The 17,702-nt window shown below is 44.8% G+C and overlaps 1 protein-coding gene across 5 annotated transcripts in view; it reads left to right on the top strand.

Moving 5' to 3' along the window:
* Positions 1 to 17,702, top strand: part of Nsd2 (nuclear receptor binding SET domain protein 2) — an 86,841-nt gene that overhangs the window by 13,687 nt on the left and 55,452 nt on the right. For 4 of the 5 annotated variants that reach the window (XM_070021680.1, XM_070021684.1, XM_070021685.1 and 1 more), the window contains exons 2-3: positions 10,875 to 11,500; positions 13,322 to 13,484. In XM_070021680.1, the coding sequence (XP_069877781.1) occupies positions 10,904 to 11,500; positions 13,322 to 13,484 (760 nt within the window). In that variant the 5' untranslated portion in view covers positions 10,875 to 10,903. Of the gene's footprint in view, positions 1 to 4,780; positions 4,844 to 10,874; positions 11,501 to 13,321; positions 13,485 to 17,702 lie in introns of those variants that run through there. The other variant, XM_070021682.1, reaches the window with a different exon arrangement.

Consider the following 17,702-nt stretch of genomic DNA (forward strand, 5'->3'; position numbering starts at 1 on the left):
TGTAGCTCAAGAGGTAGAGCGCTAGCCTTGAGCTGAAGACCTGAGGGACAGCGCCCAGGCCCAGAGTTCAAGCCCCACGACTAACCAAAAACAAAAAAAACCAGTTTGGTTATTTCCTTTGCTGAAATAGCAGTTTCTCAGTGATACCACACTGAGTCCTTATTTAAAATTGTGCCCCTGAGGCTGGGAAGGTGGCTCAGTGGTAGAGCTCTTGCCTTGCATGCCAGAGGCCCTGGGTTCGATTCCTCAACACCACATAAGCAGAAAAAAAAAAAAAAAGCCGGGAGTGGCGCTGTGGCTCAAGTGGTAGAGGGCTAGCCTTGAGCTGAAGAGCTGAGGGACAGTGCCCAGGCCCAGAGTTCAGGCCCCACTACCGGACCCCCCAAAAAAATAACAAAAAAAAAAATAAAATTGTGCCCCTGACCACATTTGGCTGATTTTTTTTTTTTTTTTTTTTTGGTGGGAGACCAGGACTTGAACTGTGTATCTGATACTTTATGCTCATTGGTAGGTGCCTTACTACCTGAGTCTCACCTCTCACTCCTGATGTTTTTTTCTTTCACAGTTATTTGTTATGTTTCTGTCTTTCAGGTTAAGACTCGGGAAGGCAGGAAACTTGTTTCTCTTCTTTTATTTTTGCCCATCCTGGACGTTGAACTCAGGGCCTAGGCTCTGTCCCTGAGCCTCTTTGTGTACTTGAACCACAACACCACTTCCAGCTTTTTCTGAGAACTTTATTAGAGATTAAGGGGCTGGGAATGTTGCTCAGTGGTAGAGTGCTTGCCTGGCATGCATGAAGCCCTGGTTCGATTCCTCAGTACCACATAAACAAAACGCCAGAATTGGTGCTGTGACTCAGCAGAAGTATTTCTGAAAATGGAAGCTCACAGAATGGGGCTACTGAAAAAGGTGCCTGCTAGTAAGGTGCCTGAAATAAATTGTGTACTTTGTTGAATATATGTTGGGAAAACAAAGTATTTAAGGTTCAGCTGTACCTGGTGCTAGTGGCTGAGGCCTGTAATCCTGGCTACTCAGGAGGCTAAGAGATGAGAATCCTGGTTCCAGTGCAGCCTGGGCAAGTCCCAGTGAGACTCTTACCTCCGGTTAACTATTCAAAACCCAGAAGTGGTGCTGTGGCTTAAGTAGTAGATCACTAGCCTTCAGCACAAAGAGGCTCAGGAACAGTGCCTAGGCTCTGAATTCAAGCCTCACAACCTACAAAAAAATGTTCAGCTCCTTACTGCTCCTTTGAAACAGATACTAGTAATAAAATAGTAATTCTTGTTTGTTCACATTAGCCTTGGAAGTCTAGACTAGTGTATTTCTCAGGTTGTCCTCAGTTGCCCTAGACATTTCAATGACTTAATGAACTAAATCAGTGAAGAGAAACCAGGAGTTTGCTGGGGTTGGGTCAGGAGAATATTATGGAGTGGAAAAAAAGAATTTTATTGAGGGCTGTAAGTTGATTTAGAAAAATCAATAACAGAACAAATTATGGGTCATTCCTTTCTCTACTTTCTTTGGGAGGAGATCCTGGTCATTATTGTTATTTTGATAAATTTGGGGGGGAGATGTTGAACTCAGAGCCCAGATGCTATCTTGAGCTTCCTTTGCTGGAGGCTGGCTGGCTTGCTTGCTTTCTTCTTTCTTTCTTTCTCTCTTTCTTTCTTTCTCTCTTTCTTTCTTTCTTTCTTTCTCTTTCTTTCTTTCTTTCTTTCTTTCTTTCTTTCTTTCTTTCTTTCTTTCTTTCTTCTTCTCTCTCTCTCTCTCTCTCCCTTCTTTCTTTCTTTCTTTCTTTCTTTCTTTCTTTCTTTCTTCCTTCCTTCCTTCTCTCTCTCTTTCTCTCTCCCTTCTTTCTTTCTCTTTCTTTCTTTCTCTTTCTCTATTTCTCTTCTTTCTTTCTTTCTTTCTTTCCTTCCTTCCTTCCTTCCTTCCTTCCTTCCTTCCTTCCTTCCTTCCTTCCTTCCTTCTTTCTTTCTTTCTTTCTTTCTTTCTTTCTTTCTTTCTTTCTTTCTTTCTTTCTTTCTTTCTTTCTTTCTTTCTTTCGTGGAGACAAGAGTTTCATAGACTTGGCCTGGGAATGTGGCTTAGTGGTAGACTGCTTGCTAGCATGCATGAAGCCCTGGGTTCTATTCCTCAGTACTACATAAACAGAAAAAGCCAGAAATGGCGCTGTGGCTCAAGTGGTAGAGAGCTATCCATGAGCAAAAAAAAAAAAAGTCTCTCCTGCCTGGGCTGGCTTTGAACCCCATCTTAAGATCTCAGCCTCCTGAGTATCTAGGATTACAGATGTGAGCCACTAGTGCTCAGCTTGATTATTTATTTATTTATTTATTTATTTATTTATTTATTTATTTATTTATTTATTCATTCATTCATTTATTTAGGATGGTCATGGGCCCCAAACTCTAGTCCTGGGCACTGTCCCTCAGCTCTTCAGCTTAAGGCTAGTGCTCTACCACTTGAGCCACAGAGCCACTTCCAGTTTTCTAGTGGCTTATTGGAGATAAGAGTCTCATAGCCTTTCCTGCCCAGGCTGACTTTGAATCTTGATCCTCAGATCTCAGCCTCTTATGTAGCTAGGATGATAGGCGTGAGCCACCGGCGCCTCGCTCAACCCCTCATTTTTTTATGTTATTATTAAGTAGTTAAACATAGGGGTTACAATTCCATAAGTCATTTGAGTTCAGTGTTTCTTGGTCAGTGTTACCTGCGATTTTTGTTTTATTTTTTTGGGGGGGGGGGTCCAGTCATGGGGCCTGAACTCTGGGCCTGGGCGCTGTCCCTCAGCTCTTCAGCTCAAGGTTAGCACTCTACCACTTGAGCCACCTTCCTAGCCCCAGATTTTTGTTTTAAATGAGGGTTTATAGATTGTTATATTGTTGGACTCTTTTTTTTGTGTGTGTGTGTGTTTTTTCAGGGGAGGGGGGGCCCAGTCATGGGGCCTGAACTCTGGGCCTGTGCGCTGTCCCTCAGCTCTTCAGCTCAAAGCTAGTGCTCTACCACTTGAGCCACAGTGCCACTTCCTGCTTTTTTCTTTTTGCTTATGTGTGTTTGCAAGGCAAGCGCTCTACCACTGAGCCACCTTCCCAACCCTGGGCTAACTCTTATCCTGTGGTGGTGGTGGTAATGGTGGAGGAGGAGGAGTTTGAAGTCAAGCCTTCTTGCTTGATAGGCAGATACTTCTACCATTTGAACCGTGGGCCCAACCCAGTTTTTTTTTTTTTGTTGTTTTGTTTTTTGGGTCCGGTTGTGGGGCCTGAACTCTGGGCCTGGGCGCTATCCCTCAGCTCTTCAACTCAAGGCTAGCGCTCTACCACCTGAGCCACAGCGCCACTTCTGGCTTTTTTTCTTTTTGCTTATGTGGTGCTGGGGAATCCAACCCAGAGCCTCATGCATGCAAGGCAAGCGCTCTACCACTGAGCCACCTTCCCAGCCCCCAAACCCAGTATTTTCTTTTTCTTTTTTTTGGTCCATTCGTGGGGCCTGAACTCGGGGTTTGGGTGCTGTCCCTCAGCTCTTCAGCTCAAAGCTAGCGCTCTACCACTTGAGCCACAACGCCACTTCCGGCTTTTTTCTTTTTGCTTATGTGGTGCTGAGGAATCGAACCCAGGGCCTCAGGCGTGCAAGGCAAGCACTCTACCACTGAGCCACCTTCCCAGCTCCAAACCCAGTATTTTCTTAAATGCCTTTTTGTTTCCTGGTGGCAATTGTCTTTGCTTAGTTTTGCATAGGCCTCATACTAATTCATCTCATAGTTTTCTAAATGCACCATAAAAAGTCTTTGGGATGGCCAGTCATAATGGATCTGTCATCTCTGCCTTTTCTCTTGATCTTTCTCTAGGCTGTGGACTGGACTCCTTTGCTTGTACACAGAAGTTCCCCTTATTTTCTGAGATGGCGTCCAGGAGCTAATGTCTTCCATGGTTTACCTTCATGTTTAGTAATACACCTTCTGGTAGTTATCTTAAAGTGTGTGGGAGGCAACGTATTTGAGACCTTAGGTGCCAAAATGAACTGTTCTGTACTTAAAGCATGATTGATTGGCTGGCTGAGTATTTCATTTAGCAGGTGTGAAGTTCATTTTTTTTTGGAAAGTTTGAAGGCATTGCTTCATTATCGCACTTCCCATATGTGTATTTGGAACTGGGGACATGCCTCAAATTGTAGAGTACCAGCTGTGAGCCAGAAAGCTGAGAGCTCTAGGCACTGAACTGAAGTTCCCAGTACCGGCATAAAAGACAAAAAAAAAGTCCCATTCTTTTAAGTTAGCCAAGTACTATGTGGATATAGTGTGTGTGTGTGTTTTAAGGAGTTTAGTAGTAGAGTGCTAGCCTTGAGTTGAAGAGCTGAGGGACAGCGCCCAGGCCCAGAGTTCAGGCCCCATGACCGGACCCAAAAAAAAAAGAGGGAGAAATAGAATTTTTCCCCCCAGTCCTGGAGCTTGATCTCAGGGCCTGGACACTGTCCTGAGCTTTTAAGCCCAAGGCTAGCACTCTACCACCTGCGTTACAGCGCCACTTCCGGCTTTTTCTGTTTATGTGGTACTGAGGAATCAAACTCAAAGCTTCTTGCATGCTAGGCAAGCACTCTACCACTAGGCCACATTCCCAGCCAGAGAAATGGGAAGTAAAGACTCACTGGTATTAGTTTTTATTTAACTTGCTCAGAGCTTCTTCAGTGTGTTGTTTTTTAAAAAAAATTCCATCACTATTTCTATTTTTCTTTCTTTTTAATTTTTAATTGTTAACCAGGTGCTGGTGGCTCATGCCTGTAATCCTATCTACTCAAGAGGCTGAGATCTGAGGATCATGGTTCAAAACCAGCCCAGGCAAAAAAGATGGTGAGACTCTTATCTCCAATTAACTGTCAGAAAACTGGAAGTGGAACTGTGGCTCCCAAGAGTGCTAGCCTTGAGCTAGAAAGCTCAGGGACATTATTGCCCAGGCCCTGAGTTCAAGCCCCATGACCAAAAAAACAAGTATTGTTATTAAAGTACTATACAAAAGGGTTACTGTTTCATAAGTCAGGTAATGAGTTCATTCTTTTGGGGCAGTGTTACTTCTTCCTTTATCCCAGTTTTTCTCTACCATCCCCTCCTACAAGTTGTATAGCTCATTTTCAACATAGTGTCTACTGAGTACCACTTCTGTATTTGTTCACCCTTTTCCCCCTCTATTTCTGCAACCCACTATTACCTCCCCACCCCAAGATAAATGAACGAACAAGAAAAAAGCCCAAGAAACAAAAACAAAAACCATCAAAAAGCAAAAAGACACCATCTTCACCAACAAACAGGAGTGAGGGGACAAACCCTGGTTTTCCCCATCCTCCAGTCTCTTCTCCATGGTTACCTTGGCATGTGAGCTCCTTGAAGGAAACATGGTTTCTTTCTGTGGAGTGTGTGTGTGCTCATTTATATAGAATAAAATTATAGTTCATTTACCCAGCATGCATGAGGTCCTGTGGGGAAAAAGAAAGAGAAGTATATAACTCTTGTGTGAGATTAAACACATTCACATTGTTACATAATCACCACTACCATCCATTCTCAGAACTTTATTTTCTTGTGGTACTGGGTGTCGAACCCACCATGTCTAGAGTGATGTGCCACTTCTTGCTGCACTCCAGCCCTTTTACTGTTTTGGGGACTGTATCAGGCTCACCTTGCATTCATAATCCTCCTGCCTCCCACCTGAGTGACTAGGATTGCAGGCGTGAACACCTGGTCAAAATAGGCAGAAGTTCAAACTTGACAGTACTTTTTACTTTTTTGCAGCAACTGGAGTTTGGACTCAAGGTCTCATACTTGATAGGTGCTCTGCCACTTGAACCATATCCCTAGCTATCTATAGAACTTTTCCATCTTTCCTAATTGGAAGTCTGTCTATGAAAAGCAACTCCCACTCCTCCCAGCCTCTGGCAGTTCTTATTATGTCTGTTTTTGTGCTGGTTTTGGGGCTTGAGCTCAGGGCTTGGGTGCTGTCCCTGAGCCTTTTTTGCTCAGCCCTCACACTTGAGCCACACCTCCACTTCTGGTTTTTGGGGGGTTAATTGGAGAGAATTATATCACAGACTTTTATTGCCAAGGCTGGCTTTGAACCATGATCCTCAGATTTCAGTCTCCTGAGTAGCTAGGGGACACCAGTGCCCAGCTGGCTTTTGATGTTTATGCGCAGGGGTGTGTGAGTGTGGGGAGGGGGTCTTTGTCTGTCGGTCTATGTCCTGGACTTGAACTCAGGACCTGGGCATTGTCCCTGAGCTTTTTTGCTCAAAGCTAGCACTCTTAACACTGTCACAGCTCCACTTCCAGTTTTTTTTCTGGTGGCTAATTGGAGATGGGTCTCACAGACTTTCCTGCCTGGGCTGGCATCAAACTGCAGTCCTCAGATCTCAGCCTCTGAGTAGCCGAGATTTATACGAGTGAGTGCCCAGCTTGATTTCTAAAAATTTAATTATCTGTCTGTCTGTCTGTCTGTCTGTCTGTCTGTCTGTCTATCTATCTATCTATCTATCTATCTATCTATCTATCTATCTATCTATCTATCTATCTTTCTTTCTTTCTTTCTTTCTTTCTTTTTATCTGTGTCTGTTGTGGGGCTTAAACTCTGGGCCTGGGCACTGTCCCTGGGCTCTTCAGCTCAAGGCTAGCACTCTATCACTTGAGTCACAGCACCACTTCCAGTTTTCTGATGGTTAATTGGAGATAAGAGTCTCATGGCCTTTCCTGCCTAGGCTGGCTTTTTTTTGAGGGGGGGGTCAGTCTTGGGGCTTGAACTGGGCCTGGTGCTGTCCCTCAGCTCTTCAGCTCAAGGCTAGTGCACTAACACTTGAGCCACAATGCCACTTCCACTTTTCGGAATGGTTTATTGGAGATAAGAGTCTTACTGATGGGGCTAGCAAGGTGGCTCAGTAGTAGAGTGCTTGCCTTGCATGCATGAGGCCCTGGGTTCAATTCCTCAGCACCACGTAAGCAGAAAAAGCTGGAAGTGGGGCTGAGGCTCAAGTGGTAGAGTGCTAGTCTACAGCTGAAGAGCTGAGGGACAGCACCCAGGCCCAGAGTTCAGGGACCACGACCGACCAAAAAAAAAAGTCTCACGGAGTTTCTTGCCTGGGCTGGCTTTGAACCTTGATCCTCAGATCTCAGCTTCCTGAGTAGCTAGGATTGCAGGTGTGAGCCACCAGCACCTGGCTAATATAGCCTTCTTTTTTTTTTTTTTTTTTTGCCAGAGCCTGGGCCCTGTCCTTGAGCATCTCTGTGCTCAAGGTAGCGCTCTATCACTTGAGCTACTGTGCCACTTCTGGTTTTTTTGTTGGTTTGTTACTGAGGAATCGAATGCAGGGCTTCATGCATGCCAGGCAAGCACTCTACCATTAAGCCACATTCCCAGCCTCAATATAACCTTTAATTGAACTATATCCAACTTCTCCTGATTCTTCTGTAATCTCTAGCATGCTATTAAAGACCATATATTGACATTTTGCTTTTATATGCGCTTTTTCTCAGTTATAGAATTTTTATTTTTGTTTTTTGTTCAGTCCTGGGGCTTGAACTCAGGTCTTGGGCACTGTCTGCTTAAGGCTAGCCCCTACCACTCCGAGCCTCAGCTCTACTCCACTTTTTTTTTTTTTTTTTTTTGGGTCTGGTTGTGGGGCCTGAACTCTGGGCCTGGGCGCTGTCCCTCAGCTCTTCAGCTCAAGGCTAGCGCTCTACCACTTGAGCCATAGCGCCACTTCCAGCTTTTTTTTTTTTTTTTTTTTTTTTTTTTTGCTTATGTGGTGCTGAGGAATCGAACCCAGGGCCTCTGGCATGCAAGGCAAGCACTGAGCCTCCTTCCTAGCCCCTCTACTCCATTTTTGGTGATTAATAGGAGATAAGAATCTATGAACTTTCCTGCCTGGGCTGGCTTTGAACTTCGATCCTAACATCTTAGCTTCCTGAGTAGCTACAATTATAGGCATGAGCCACTGACATCAACATAGGATTCCATTTGACTCTTTTTCATAGCTTCTTTTGCCATTTTAAATTTATTCTTTGATTAGAAGTATATTCTCACTAGCTGGTAGTGGCACACACCTGTAATCCTAGCTTCTTAGGAGGGTGAGATCTGAGGATCGTGGTTTAAAGCCAGCCTAGGATGGAACGGCCTGAGACTCCCATCTGCAACAAACTACTCAGAAAAGGCTGGATTGGTGCTGTGGCTCAAGTTAGTAGAGCACTAGCCTTGAGCAAAAGCTCAGGGACAACCTAGGTCCTGAGTTCAGGCCCCAGGACTGTCATTTAAAAAAAAAATCTTTATGTTCTTCCCCCCCCCCCCCCCGCGGTGGCGCGGGGGGGGGGGGGGTCGTGTATGTCTGGGCCAGGGCACTGTCCTTCAGCTCAAGGCAAGCACTCTACCTCTTGAGCCACAGTGCTACTTCCAGTATTCTGGTGGTTATTTGGAGTGAGTCTTTCCTGCCCGGCTGGCTTTGAACCGTGACTCTCAGATCTCAGCCTCCTGAGTAGCTAGGATTACAGGTGTAAGCTACCGGTGCCCAGCTTCCTTTTTGTTCTTTTTTTTTAAAGTTTGTTTTTTTGTCGGTAGTGGGGCCTAAACTCTGGGCGCTGTCCCTCAGCTCTTCAGCTCAAGGCTAGCACTCTCACCACTTGAGTCACAGCACCACTTCTGGCTTTTTCTGGTTATGTGGTGCTGAGGAATTGAACCCAGGGCCTCATGCATGCAAGGCAAGTACTACCACTGAGCCACCTTCCCAACTCCTTTTTGTTCTTGAGTGAAGTTGTAATAGATTCTCTCAAAATCTTACTTGATTTATTTTTGTTTTATTAGAGAATTTTTATTTTTTTGTAATTGATAGATATTCATTTATTTTTTCATTGTCTTTAAGTAGTTGTCCAAAGGGCTTTCAAGTCAGCCTGTGAATTTGTAAGTAATGCATCCTGTTCAGTGCCACCTTTTTCATTGTTTTCCCTCATTGAATTTCGGTATTTGGACTATTGTTGGTTTAGTTTGTATTTTCTTGATTGATACGTTCAAAACTTTGGATTATATCTTGGTTATTATGAACAATGTGTTTTGGACAGTGAATTCTATTACAGTCCTCTTAATGTTCTTGTTTTTGTTTTGTTTGGGGCCGCAGTTAGCATCTGATTTTATAGCTTGGTATTTGGAATCTGCTCTATGCGGAGTCAGCCTGAAACTTGGGCAGTCTCAAGTTCCCCCACCCCTTTATAGATGGCACAGAATTTAAAATCTAGAAGACCTACAAAGGCCTGGCATTGGTGGCGCATGCCAGCAATCCTAGCTACTCAAGAGGCTGAGATCTGAGGATCGCAGTTCAAAACCAGCTAGGGCAGGAAAATCCATGAGACTCTTTATCTCCAATAAACCACTCAGAAAACCAGAATTGGCACTGTGGCTCAAGTGGTAGAGCTCTGGCCTTGAGCCAACGAGCTGAGGGATAGCGCCCAGGCCCAGAGTTCAAGCCCTACAACTGACCGAAAAAAACCTACCAAGTCGTGCTCTCTTTCTTTGAAGAGTTGACTCCTATCCATCTTCTCATGTTTTTGTTTTCCTGTGACTTAAGATAGGTTTTTGTTTTCTGTTTTTTGGGTTTTTTTTTTTTGGTTGGTCGTGGGGCTTGAACACTGGGCCTGGGTGCTGTCCCTCAGTCTTCAGCTCAAGGCTAGTGCTCTACCACTTGAGCCACAGCATTACTTCAGGTTTTCTGGTGGTTTATTGGAGATAAGAGTCTCACAGACTTTCCTGCCCTGGCTGGCTTTGAACCATGATCCTCAGATCTCAACCCCTTGAGTAGCTAAGATTATAGGCATGAGCCACTGGTTTCCGGCTCTTCAAATAGTTTTAAATTTTAAAAAAAGTCCAAGATTTGGGCTGGGAAGGTGGCTCAGTGGTAGAGTGCTTGCCTTGCATGCATGAGGCCCTGGGTTCTATTCCTCAGCACCACATATGTAGAAAAAGTCAGATGTGGTCCTGTGGTTCAAGTGGTAGAGTGCCTGCCTTGAGCTGAAGAGCTCAGGGAGAATACCCAGGCCCAGAGTTCAAGCCCCACAACTGACAAAAAAAACAAACAAAAAATCTTCTGTATGGGTCAAACACATCATTTCTGTGCGCGCGCGCGCGCGCGTGTGTGTGTGTGTGTGTGTGTGTGTGTGTGTGTGTGCTAAACTGGAGCTTTTTGTGGGAGTTGATTGGAGATAAGAGTCTCAGGGAATTTTCTTTCTGGGCTGGCTTCAAACTGCATTTCTCAGCTCTCAGCCTCCTGAGTAGCTAGGAGACAGTGTGAGTCACCAGCACTCTGCTCATTTTGCTTTAAGCTCTTCCTGTTTTCCTACACCTGGCTGCATATATTGTTGGTTCTTTTGTAATTTTGCTCTTACCAGAGTTTTAACCCAGGACCTCGTAAGTTGCTTATCTTGCGCTTTTACACTTTTTGCCTGGTAGTTGGCTAGAGCCTGGGCTGGCTTCATGCTTTGCTCTTCCTGATCTCAGCTTTTTGAGTAGCCAGGATTACATGTGAAATACCGGTGCCCCGCTAGATTGGCTCTTTTCAGTGCATAGGTGCTGGTGCAGGGTAGAATCTGCATGTCAGGGCCAAGTATACAGGTTAAGTTGTGTGTCCCTGCCACTGATAATTGTTTTTGTGCCTGGAGTTGGCTATCTGGACAGGCCGTTGTACTTTCCTTCTTACAAGTGATTCCTTTCAGCTTTATAAAGTTGAACAGCCTTCTGAAACATACCATTATATAAGCCAAATATGGCCTAAACAAACAACCGCCCCCTCCCCCAATTTGTAGAGGTGTTGTAGAGGTGTGTTAGATTGTAATATAGTATTTTTTCTTTTTGATATTGTAGTGTTTTAAGAATCAAAGCATCTAGGCTGGATGGAATTTAGCATCAATAAAAGTCCCCTTTCTGTTCAGAAAGTTGTAAAGTGCATGAAGATGAAGCAGACACCAGAAATCCTTGGCAATGGAAATGGAAAGACTCAGAACTGCGAAGTGAACCACGAATGTTCTGTATTCCTCAGCAAAGCTCAGCTTTCCAACAGCCTACAGGAAGGGGTCATGCAGAAGTTTAATGGCCACGATGCACTTCCTTTTATTCCTGCTGAGAAGTTGAAAGATCTTACTTCCCGTGTGTTTAATGGAGAACCTGATGCTCATGATGCCAAATTGTGTTTTGAGTCCCAGGAAGCAAAAGGAATTGGGACACCACCCAACACGACCCCTGTCAAAAACGGCTCTCCAGAAATTAAGCTGAAAATTACCAAAACATACATGAATGGGAAGCCTCTTTTTGAATCTTCCATCTGTGGCGACAGTGCTGCTGAGATGTCTCAATTGGAAGAAAATGGACAAAAAATGGAGAGCAAGGCAAGGAGGAACAGGAAGAGGAGCATAAAATATGACTCTTTACTGGAGCAAGGCCTTGTGGAAGCAGCTCTAGTGTCTAAGATCTCAAGTCCTGCAGAAAAAAAGGTATTTGAGAGTTTCTGTCAGGTCATGTGACAAGAGCAGTGTACAAATCCATATGAGATGCCTTCATGTGTGCAGTTGGAGAGGGTTGGGATGGGCCTGGTGCTGGTAGTCCTGGTCCCGTAGGGCTGGTGCTCATGGAACCTTGATGGCAAGTCAGACTCAGCGGCCACATGGGACTGGTGCCTCTGTAGGTCTTTAGCTGCCTTCTCTGCCATTTGAGGGGGCAAGGGAGATTACTAAAATACTAAAAAGAGGTAAAACCAACTTCTGAACCCAGGCATGCCAATTTCCATGTGTTTTCTAGACAACTTGAGGCTCACTGTTTTCATAGATGCTGTCTTCTAGGCACTCCTAGGCTGACGGGCTGTGGAAGCACAGGTCCACTGTGAGACTTAACTCTGTGCCATCACACACCTGGAAGCAGAGCTATATCATGCAGATGTGCTGCCTCTGTCCTTCCTGCTTACACTGCTGGCCACTCGGAGGCCTCAGACAGCGGTCCTGCAGATAGCTGCCTCCTTGAGGATTGGCACAGATACCTGAGGAGGTCTGAGCTGTGCTTCCAAAGAGAGCAGAATCCAGAGTGACTTCACAAAGATTTGCCCTTTGGGAGAATATTCGTCTTCAAAACCTGCCTATAGGGGCTGGGAAAGTGGCTCAGTGGTAGAGCACTTGCCTTGCATGCCTGAGGCCCTGGGTTCGATTCCTCAGCACCACATAAGCAAAAAGAAAAAACCGGAAGTGGCGCTGTGGCTCAAGTGGTAGGGCGTTAGCCTTGAGCTGAAGAGCTGAGGGACAGCGCCCAGGCCCAGAGTTCAGGCCCCACGACCGGACCTCCCCCCCCCAAAAAAAATCTCCCTGTGTTCCAGAGATGGGGAGACCTAAGGCTTACAGTACTCTTAGCACTCAGAACATGACGGGGGGCCCTGCCTCACTCAGCACAGGGTGTCTTCATGGGCCTTGAAAGAGTGAGCATCAGGTAAGTGGCCGGGGTCAGGGCCAGTGTAGATTTGGGGTTCTGAGAATAAAACACGGTTGAAGGCCATCTACCAAGTTAAGGAAATCAATTTACAGAGAGACTTTTGTAATGTTGAACACTCACTAGACATGGTGTGGACCTTTTTGGGGTCAGCAATTGTGATGAAGTGACATTGAGGCTAGGATATAAAGGATAGTAAGGGGAACATACTCTTGGATTCTTGGATGGTTTGCTTTTGTGTTTTTTTTTTTAATTTAATTTTATTTTATTTGTGAACATACTGTACAGAGGGGTTACAATTACATGGGCAGGATAATGCGTACATTTCTTACCAAGCATTGCACCCTCCTCCTTTGGTTTACCCTTCACATCCCTTCCCAGCCTCCCCCCTTCCCCCCAATCCCAATCTTTGTCAGTTGTGGGGCCTGAACTCTGGGCCTGGGCGCTAACCCTGTGCTCTTTAGCTCAAGGCAAGCACTCTACTGCTTGAGCCACAGTACCACTTCCGGTTTTCTAGTGGTTTATTGGAGATAAGAGTCTCACGGACTTTTCTGCCTTGGCTGGCTTTGAACCGTGATCCTCAGATCTCAGCCTCCTCAGTAGCTAGGATTACGGGCGTGAGCCACCGGTGCCCGGCTTGCTTTTGTGTTTTTTTGTAGTGCATGGGATTGAACTCAGGGTCTTGAGCATGTAGGCAAATGCTCTTATCCCTAAGTGATATTCAGCCCTCCCTGTGTACTTTGAACTTTCAGCCTGATTACTCCTTGGTCTTATAGGTGGGTGAAAAGCTATGTTTAGAGGTAGTTATTGGATGTCAATGTTTGTCTTTTGTTTACTTCCAGATTTCAGTTAAGAAAGAATCCTGTCCTAACACTGGCAGAGACAAGGAGCACTTTTTGAAGTACAACGTGGGTGATTTAGTGTGGTCCAAAGTATCTGGTTACCCCTGGTGGCCTTGCATGGTGTCCGCTGACCCACTTCTTCACAACTATACCAAACTTAAAGGTACTGCCTTGTTTTTTTTTTTTTTTTTTTAATGATCAGGTTTTGCACTTCTACCTTTGTATCTAATGCGTCTTATCACCAGGCTTCTTTCTCCCATCCCCCTAAGTGGACCTGCTATAGTCATTATTGTAGTTGCACCTAAGGTGGGTGACTGGTTCAGATATAACACAGGGCCTGGGCCCAAGGCTAGCCCTCTCCCACTTGATTCACAGCACCACTTCCAGCTTTTTTTGTTTATATGGTATTGAAGAATCGAACCCAGGGCTTCACCTTCCCAGCCCCAGTATACTTCAGATCCAGCTTCCACATATGAGAGAAGACATGTGCCATTTGTCTCCCTGGCCTCTATTACCTCATTTAGCATGGTTTCTCTAGGTTCATCCATTTCCCTGCAAATGACGTAATGTTGTTCTTTCAGTGGCTGCGTAAAATTCCATTGTGTATAGATACCACATTTTTTGGATCCACTCATTGATTATAGGGCATCTGATTGCTAAACATTTTTTAATTAGCATATATAGTTGTGCAAGGGTGGTTTTCTTTGTAACATTTCCACACATGCCTACAATGTGCCCCATCAACTTTACCTCTTTTTATCACTCTCCCTATCTCCTTCCACTTAGAGTGATTTCAACTAGTTTCATTGTTTTATTTTCATACATGCGTATAAAGTACTTATAGACACTCTTGCCCCTGCCACTGATACTTCCCAACAGAGCTTACTTTAGTCCCCCATCATTTTCTTTTTTAGTGTATATTTAATTTTACTGAGTTTTTTTTTTTGGGGGGGGGTACGGTCGTGGGTCCTGAATTCTGGGCTTGGGTGCTGTCCCTCAGCTCTTCAGCTCAAGGCTAGTGCTCTACCACTTGAGCCACAGTGCCACTTCCGGCTTTTTTCTTTTTGCTTATGTGGTGCTGAGGAATCGAACCCAGGGCCTCATGCATTCAAAGCAAGCGCTCTACCACTGAGCCACCTTCCCAGCCTCTACTGAGGGGTTTTTTACAAGAGAATTTTACGTATGTGTATATATGTGTCTATCCTATAATTTGAACTCAGAGCCTTGCACTTGCTTAGCTTTGTTTTCTTGGCTGGCACTGCACTACTTGAGCCATGCTCCTAGCGTTGCAGATAGAATCTCATGGACTTTTCTGGCCAGCCTGGTTTCCAGCAGTGATCCTTCAAATCTTTACCTCTTTTGTAGCTAAGATTACTGGCCTGAGTCACTGGCTCCTGACCCATATATTAATATTTTAATCAGGATAATGTCCTCTAATTGCTTTCTTTTTCTCCACCTTTCCCACTCCCTATTGTTTAACTACTTTCTTATGCCATCTTTATGTATAGTGACAGTATGTTTTGATAGTCACCCTTCATCATTTTCTTTTTTTTTTTTTTTTTTTTGTTGTTGTTCATGGGCTTGAACTCGGGGTCTGGGCACTGTCCCTCAGCTCTTCAGCTCAAGGCGAGCATTCTACCACTTGAGCTACAGCACCACTTCTGGTTTTCTGGTGGTTTATTGGAAATAAGAGTTTCATGGACTTTGCTGCCAGGCTGGCTTTGAACCGTGATCCTCAGATCTCAGCCTCTTGAGTAGCTGGGATGACAGGCGTGAGCCACCGGCGCCTAGCTCCCTTCATCATTTCTTTCCTTCTTCCTGATCTTCCTCAACCCCCTGTTTATTTCTTGTGGTACTGGGGATTGAACCCAAGGCCTTGTGAATGTTAGGCAAGCATTTTGCCTTCCCCAGTCCTTTATTACTATTTATTTTTATTAATTAGTGGTTATTTTTATTTATTTTTATTATTTATTTATTTACTTATTTTATTTTTTGGGTCGGCTTGAACTCTGGGCCTGGGCGCTGTCCCTCAGCTCTTCAGCTCAACGCGTGTGCTGTACCAGTTGAGCCACAGTGCCACTTCCAGTTTTCTAGTGGTTTATTGGAGATAAGAGTTTCACAGACTTTCCTGCCTGGGCTGTAGGGCTGGCTTTGAACTGTGATCCTCAAATCTCAGCCTCCTGAGTAGCTAGGATTACAGGTGTGAGCTACCACTGCCTGGCTTATTTCCATATTTTTAAATTAATTTATTATTGTTTTAACGGCGATGTACAAAGGGATTACAATTACCCAAGTCAGGTGATGAGTACATTTTCCTTTGTTCCCTCATTCTTCATTATTTTTTAGACAGGGCCTCAATATGTGGTCTAGGATGGTCTTAAACTGGCTATGTAGCTTATGCTGGCTTTGAACTTGGTGTTCCTGCCTCAGTTTCCCCAAGTGCTAAGATTATAAGCATGTATCACTACATTTGGTTCTGGAAACTGTGTATATAAAGTTTGGATATGATTTGAAGAAGATGAGATGTGTCACATACAGAATAAGGAAGTGTGAGCATCTGAAGCCTTGGCCAGACTAGGCTGATACTCTGGCCTGGTATGTCTGACCAGTCAGACTGTGTGGCCCTCATGCCTGTATGCATGAACTGTGCCTTCTGATCTTTGGCTAGAGCCACAGAGCTCACACAGCAACAGTGTTTCCTCTCACTTGGGCCTGAGTCCACAGCCTCTTGTCTGGCTGTGGAGCACGTGGCTGTGAGGAATAAGGTACAACTGTTACCTCCTGACAGTTACGGACTGGAAGGGCTGGGTTCAAGATGAGGAACCAAGTGCCCTGCCTGTGTCCTGTCCTGGTCTCTTGTCCCGAGGATTGCTGGACCTCTGTTGGGGGTTTGTATTCCTTAGGACTTGAGCAGAAGAGGAGTCTCTGGCCTCGGTTCATCTGTTTCCCTGGGAGACTTTCAATGTCTTTGCCAGGATGAGGGGAATCCCCCCAAAGTGTAGCAAAAACAAGGCATCTAGACTGAAAGAAGAGCTGGTTGACTAGCATTTGTCCTCCTTTGGTAGGGAATGAACCTGTATGTATCACCCCCAGCCCTGGTGTAGCAGTGTGTGTGTTTGGGTGTGCGTATGCCTGATGAATTGCTGCTTTCTCAGCTATCTAAAATGGCAGATCTCTCACTTCCACCTCATTTGTCTGCATAGTCTATCACCATGTCTTTTCTCCAGTTTTGGAGAAGCTGTGTTAAAATTTTCCATTAGGATAATGGATTTGCCATCTTCTACTGTTCTGTCAACTTTGCTTTACCATTTTTAAGGCTGTAGTGCTCTCCAGGGACAGAAACTTTAGCATGATGATTCATGTTCTTTGCTTCTCAGAGAACTGTGTGGTCTTTTGTCTTTGTGATGTTGCCCCAGTGTTCTGTTCTTCTGCAGACACCATCTTTATGATGTCTCTTCCTTCCTGGAGCTCTAGCTCGTGTAATCCATTCTGTGTGCATCATCAGCTGTTGTCAACTCAGCAAGCTCCCCCGAATCCAGAGAGACAATTGGCTTAGCATGCCAGCCATGATGAGTTGTGACGGGGAGGCAGTTGGGCTCAGGATTGTTAGAGAAGGCCAGGCTCTCTTAGAAGGTACAGGTAGTGCAGAATGTTAGTGACAAGCATGTTCAGAGGATGGCAGAGAAAGAGAGGATTACTAACTGATTAATTGTATGATTAAAATGGAATAGCAAGATTTTTACCACTTACTTTGACCAAATACACTCACAGAGGAGGAAAAATTAAGCTTTTCTTAGAAATATACTAAGTATTAAAGAACTTCAAAAAAAGTAACTTTTGGGCTGGGAAGGTGGTTCAGTGGTAGAGTGCTTGCCTTGCATGCCTGAGGCCCTGGGTTCGATTCCTCAGCACCACATAAGCAAAAAGAAAAAAGCCAAAGTGGCGCTGTGGCTCAAGTGGTAGAGCGCTAGCCTTGAGCTGAAGAGCTGAGGGACAGCGCCCAGGCCCAGAGTTCAGGCCCCACGACCCGACCCAAAAATAAAAAAAAGAGTCTGGCTTTAAACCACAGTCCTCAGATCTTGGCCTCCTGAGGAGCTAGGATTAGAGGTGTCAACACCAGCGCCCAGCTTCATTTTCATTCATAAGAAAAATTTAGAGGATTAAAGTAATGAAACAAATCACTAATCCCTTGACATATTCTTGAATTTCAAGTATTTTCAAGGTAAGTTTGCATATTTCTAAAGAAATCCTAAAGTACCAGGGGTGTATGCCTATAATCCTAGCTACTCAGGAGGGTGAGATCTGGTTGAAAACCAGCAGGAAAGTCCGTGAGACTTGCATCTCCAATTAACTCCCAGAAGACAGAAGTGGAGCTGTGGCT

The sequence above is a fragment of the Dipodomys merriami genome, unplaced genomic scaffold, assembly GCF_024711535.1.
Source record: "Dipodomys merriami isolate MVZ:Mamm:240054 unplaced genomic scaffold, mDipMer1.0.p SCAF_143, whole genome shotgun sequence".
Taxonomy (NCBI): domain Eukaryota; kingdom Metazoa; phylum Chordata; class Mammalia; order Rodentia; family Heteromyidae; genus Dipodomys; species Dipodomys merriami.